This window comes from Otolemur garnettii, unplaced genomic scaffold (genome assembly GCF_000181295.1).
Source record: "Otolemur garnettii isolate 467f Iridium unplaced genomic scaffold, OtoGar3 scaffold00089, whole genome shotgun sequence".
NCBI classification, from domain to species: Eukaryota; Metazoa; Chordata; class Mammalia; order Primates; family Galagidae; genus Otolemur; species Otolemur garnettii.
The window spans coordinates 3,047,960-3,054,034 of NW_003852484.1; the positions used below are offsets into that span (position 1 = coordinate 3,047,960).

A 6,075-nucleotide genomic window follows, 5' to 3' on the forward strand; every position below is an offset into this window, starting at 1 on the left:
TTTGTTTATTCATCAGCTGATGGACATTTGCATCTCTACTTTTTGGCTATTATGAATAATGCTGCCATGAAGATTCATATATAAGTTTTATAAGAATATACGTTTTCTTAGGTATAGACCTAGTAGTGGAATTGCTGGGTCACGTAGTAACTCTGTGTTTAACTTTTTGCAGATTTGCCAAAGTGCTTCCCATAGCAGCTATACCATTTTACATCCCCACCAGTATTGTATGGGGGTTCCAATTTCTTCACATACTCCATGACACTTACTTTCCTTTTTTATCGTTATACTCACAGCCATTCTACTGGTGTTTAGTGGTTGTCGGTTCATTTTCTGCTGTCTATAATAGCCACATTTGAATAGTTTTGTCTATTGCCTTAGTTTTCCTTCTGTGTTGCCTATTCCTTAATTCACCATAACTCAGCTTTCTCTCACCACATTACTGAAACTATACTGTATGATAGGACATTCATTACCTAATGGCTACACCCAGTGGCCCATTAGTTCCCAATTTTCCTAAAAGGAAATCACCTGCTATCTCCCTGTCCAGCCTTGTTGATAACAAGTGCCACTAGTTTCCTGAATCTGAAGCCCACAAACTTCAGATCAACTCCATGTCCTCTCCTCTCCTTTCCATGGGAAATACCCTATGAGTCTGGATATATCCCACCCTTTTTGACTCTGGCCATTGCTTTTGTTTAGTACACCTTCCTATCTTTTTTTTGAGTCTCACTCTGTGGGCCTGGGTAGAGTGCCATGGTGGCATCATACCTCACAGCAACCTCAAACTCTGGCACTCAAGTGACCCTCTATCTCAGCCTCCTGAATAGCTGGGACTACAGGTGCCTGTGAAAGGCCAGACTATTTTTAGAGATGAAGTCTCACTCTGGCTCAGGCTCATCTCCAACTCCTGAGCTCAAGCAATCCACCGTCCTTGCCCTCCCAGAGGGCTGGGACTACAAGATGAGCCACCACACCTGGCCACACCTTCCTATCTTAATGTTTAATTCTTATGAGAATCTCCTGTCCATCCCAGACTGTCTCTTAATATCACAATTTTAACCATCCCCCAGTCAGAATTTGTCTATGACTCTCAATGTGTACAAGATAAAATCCAGATTTTTGTTTTCTTTAATCCAGATTCTTATTCTGAATTCAGGGTCCTCTATTGGCCCTTACCTAATTCTCCTGCCTTATCTCCTGTTACTCCTTCTGCAGAATGAGACCACCCTACTTGCTTTCCCTCAGTAATCCCACCTCCTTTGCATGGGCCACTTCTCCTGCCTGGCAAGTCCTCATTCTCTCCTAGGCCTGCTTCAAATCACACTTCCTCCCTGCATGTTGCCCCTGACCTCTCTAGTTCACGCTTGCTTCTCCCACCTCTGAAGTTCTCACACACCAAATGTCCTCTAACCACCTTTCTACACATTACCTTCTCATTGACTACATTTTGGACTGTGCAAAGACAGAAACTATGTCCCCTAATCTTAAGCCTTTTCTCAGAACACATACAACTGTTCTGTGATGGAAAGGAAGAATCTCAGAATCAAGTACTAAGATTTATATGTGGATGGAGAAGTCCCAGAATTAAGGAGAGTAGAGGGCCGGGCATGGTGGCTTGGGCTCATAATCCTAGCACTCTGGGAGGCCAAGGCAAAAGATCACATGACGTCAGGAGTTTGAGACCAGCCTGAGCAAGCATGAGACTCTGTCTCTATTAAATATAGAAAAATAGCTGGCTGTGGTGGCAGGCACCTGTCGTCCCAGCTACTCAGGAGGCCAGGGCAAGAGGATCACTTGAGCCTAAAAGTTTGAGGTTGCTGTGATGTCACAGCACTCTACCAAGGGTGACAAAGTGAGACTCTAACGAAAAAAGGATTGTGAGGTTTTTTTCTTCTTTCTCTTTCCCTTGGCAGTATTATTGTGAATTCCTTTGTATTTCTTTTTTATCCCTAGAAGCCTCAGTAAAAGTCTGATTCTGACCTAAAAGTGAAATGTCCTGGTCTTATGCTAACCACTTTTTCTTTGGTTTTCAGGTTCTCTTTGTTCCCAGACACTGGTGGCATTATGTAGAATCCATTGATCCTGTCACTGTCAGTATAAACTCATGGATTGAGCTGGTACTTTTTAATTTCTTTTAAATAAGTGGAATTTCTGCTTTTAAAAAAGATATAAAAGCTGGTCTATGGGCTTGAATTAAATGACTTAGCAGAAGTAGCAGAAGTTTAGGAACATGAATGGTGGGTACTAAATAATTTGAGGATCCTGGCTGTGCAGAGGGTAAGGACAGTACTGAAGAGGAAGAAAATACAGATAGTTTGTTAGTCCCAGAAGACTTGGTGATTGATTTTTTTAAGTAACCCTCCAGCATTTCTTTGCTGTAAAATGCTATAATTTGGTTATGTATTCCATCCTCTGCTGATGGGTGGTTAGGTCGGAAATAGCAATTTCAGTGATGTGGTACTCTCTGTCTTTTAAGAACACACAGTAGGCCCTGATGTTGGTATGTGGAATCCTCTCTCTTGAACAGCATTGTTAGGAAAATTGTGTTGGGCCTGGCTGGGTCTACTGTATGTGCCCTACACTGCTAGTCCTGTCCCTGACCATCTGGCAGGATAAATCCACTTCTTGGTTCAGGTCATTACTAATTGCAGAATTCTCAGTCTTGGCTCTCCATGTTAGGTTTTTATCATTTCATTTCTGCCAGAGGCCTTTTCCCTCCAATATGCTGTGCTTAATCCTAGTTGCCTGCTCTATTTGACAATTACAATAGCTGCCCTTTCTGCTGAAGTCTGTCTCTTCAGCCTGGGGTCTTAATTGGATCTGTGCTCTCTTTACCCAGAGGCCCTGACCGCATCTCTGCTCTCCCTTGCCCTGGAGTCTAGATTGCATCTCTCTGCTGTGGTTGACAGCCACATCCTCTCCCCTGTCCAGTTTTTCCTGTTCTTTGGTAATGAGAAGTGCCTGGAATCCGTGGATCTTAAGGAATATGGTAATAGGAAGCTGTTGCTCTGGCTTAGAGAAGAGAACAGGTATAGCCCTTGGGGCTTAGGTGAATGGTATGGTGGGAGATCAGTAGCCTCACAGTTAGAAATTCTGCTTGTAGCATTCTGAACTGGAATTGGGGTAGATTTCAAGATAGAGTCTGTGGAGTCCACTTCTACTCCCAATGTGAAAATCACATCAACAATAGCCCTTTCAGATGTTTCACCTCCTAGGAAGCTCATTCATTGTTAAACAGTAGAGCTGTCATCTTTTAAAATGTGAATTCTCCATGTGTTTCCTTTTCTTCTTCCGAGCTCAAAACCTCTGCTTTGCTTAATGATATGTTTTTATATGACTTTTTTGCCCCCAGATTCATTAGCAATCTAGTCATAGATTTTGAAATCAGGCAGCCTTAAGTTGTAGGTTACTTCTGTTAGCTGTCTAACCTAGATGGTTATTTAATCTCTTCAAACTTCAGTTTCCTCATTTGCAAATGGGATTATAATTTTTTTTTTTTTTTGAGACAGGGACTCTCTAATTCTGTTGGATCGTGTAGGGTGCAGTAGAGTCATGATAGCTCATAGCAACCTCAAACTCCAGCGCTCAAACAATCCTCCTATTTCAGCCTCTATAGCTGGGACTATAGGTACATACCACCATGCCCCACTGATTTTTTTATTTTTTTATGGAGACAGGGTCTCAATATGTTTCTCTGACTGGTCTTGAATTCTGGCTTGAAGCAATCCTCTCACTTTAGCCTCCCCAAATGGTAGGATTATAGGTGTGAGCCACCAGGTCTAGGCTGAGGATTGTAATTGAACCCTTCTCAGTAGGGTATTGTGAAGCTTAAATTGGGCAAACATGTAAAAGCATGTATTGGTGCCTGGCTTATGGGACGTGTTTAAAAAGAATTTGCTATAAGGAGTAGGAAGTGAGCTATTATGTGAAAATAGCCCTTTTAATTTGTAATGCCTAAAACTAAATACCAACAGACCTCATTTTGTAGAGTATAAGATTTCTACCTCACATGACTTAGAGTGCAGTATTACACTAGCATTTTTGGTAATCATATCTCACTTTCATTTTATAGTCAGGTCTAAAATATGCACCCTGATTTTCACATGATCTGCTGTCATGTCAGGTTGTTCCTTATCCTATACTATCCTGCAAACTGATTTTAGGTCTAAATCCAGTACTTGATAGTTATCCCTATTAATTTTCTTTATTCTTTTTTATTTTTTGAGACAAAGTCTTGCTATGTCACCCTTGGTAGAGTGCAATGGCATCATAGCTCACAGCAACCTCAAACTGTTGGGCTTAAGTGATTCTCTTGTCTCAGCCTCCCAAGTAGCTGGGACTACAGGTGCCTGCTCCAATACCCGGCTATTTTTTGTTGCAGTTGTCATTGTTGTTTAGCTGGCCTGGGCTGGGTTCTAACCCGCCACCCTCCATGTATGTGGCTGGCGCCGTAACCACTGTGCCACGGGCACCGAACCCAATCCTATTAATTTTCAACATGTTGGTTTGGTTGAGCATTCCTACGTGCCAAGATAATATTTAATTTGGGTCTGGTGTGTGTGCTTTTAGTGAAACTCCTTCAAGAAGGCCTATCCCCCTTTTTTAAGTATATCCTTGCTCTCGCACAAGAATATGTCCCAAGATCCCTTACACCCTCTTGCTCTAAACCTAGAAACTGATCAGTTCTCTAGGTAGCTATGGTTAATTTTAGTGGGGAATGGTATTTAGAGACCAAGATCTGGGTTCTAAGGCTGTTCATTGCCATTGGGGTGTTTGTTGTTTCTAGGCTTTTTGAGTGATGCAACTAGAATGTGAGGTAGATAAATATTGATACATTTTTAATTCAAGCTTACATTACAGGATTTGTTTATTATTTGTTTCTACATTTTTATCTCTCTTCTTACGCTGAAAATCTGGGCCCTTAATAACAGTAACACATTTACTTATTTGCTTTATCCAGCAATATATTTTTCTTTCTTTCTTTTTTTTTGTACATTGATGCATTTATGGGATTCAGGGTACTGCTTCAGTATACAATGTGAAATGCTTACATTGAACTAAGTAACACATCCATCACTATTATACTCATTTCTTAATAGTTTTGAAATGTACCATTGCATCATGCACATTAAGTGAGGTCCCCCTGAATACACTCCCTCCTCCCATATCCCCTCTTCCCTCCTGTCTCTCTCCTCTTCCCTTCTACTTTCTGGACTATAGTTATGTTTTGCCATTCATATGAGTGTGTAGGTGGTTATATATTGATTTCATAGTAGTATTGAGTACATTGGATACTTTTTTCCCCATTCTTAAGATCCTGTACTAAGAAGAATATGTTCCAGCTCCATTTAAGTAAACATAAAAGATGTGAAGTCTCCGTCTTTTTTATGGCTGTATAGTATTCCATGGTGTACATACACCATAATTTGTTAATCCATTCATGGGTTAATGGACACTTGGGCTTTTTCCATATCTTGGCTATTATGAATTGGGCTGCAGTAAACATTCTGGTGCAAATGTCTTTGTTGCAAAATAATTTTTGATCATCTGGGTGTATTGCAGTTTCGAACAGTAGGTCTACTTTTAGTTCCTTGAGTGTTCTCCAAACTTCTTTCCAAAAAGGTTAAATTTGCTTGCATTCCCACCAGCAGAGTTCTTTATCTCCACATCCCCACCAACATCTGCAGTTTGGGATTTTGTGATGTGGGCTAATCTTACTGGAGTTAGATGGTATCTCAAAGTGGTTTTGATTTGCATTTCTCTGATGATTAAGGATGATAAGCATTTTTTCATGTGTGTGTAAGCCATGCGCCTGTCTTCATCAGAAAAGTTTCTGTTCAAGTCTCTTGCCCACATAGAAATGGGGTTATTTATTCTTTTCTTATTGATTAGTTTGAGTCCTTGGTAGATTCTAGTTATCAGACCTTTGTCAGAAGCATAACCTGCAAAAAGCTTCTCCTATTCTGGAGGTTGTCTATTTGCTTTGCTTACTGTGTTCTTGGCTGTGCAAAAGCTTTTTAGTTTGATCAGATCCCAGTAATGTATTTTTGGTGTTGCTTTAATTGCCCCGGG

General features: G+C 40.8%; 1 protein-coding gene across 1 annotated transcript in view; it reads left to right on the forward strand.

Annotated features, from left to right (window-relative positions):
• Nucleotides 1-6,075, forward strand: part of HSPBAP1 (HSPB1 associated protein 1) — a 69,081-nt gene that overhangs the window by 56,351 nt on the left and 6,655 nt on the right. Inside the window, exon 6 of the mRNA XM_012808425.2 lies at nucleotides 2,037-2,120. Within this exon, the coding sequence (XP_012663879.2) occupies nucleotides 2,037-2,120 (84 nt within the window). The remainder of the gene's footprint in view (nucleotides 1-2,036; nucleotides 2,121-6,075) is intronic.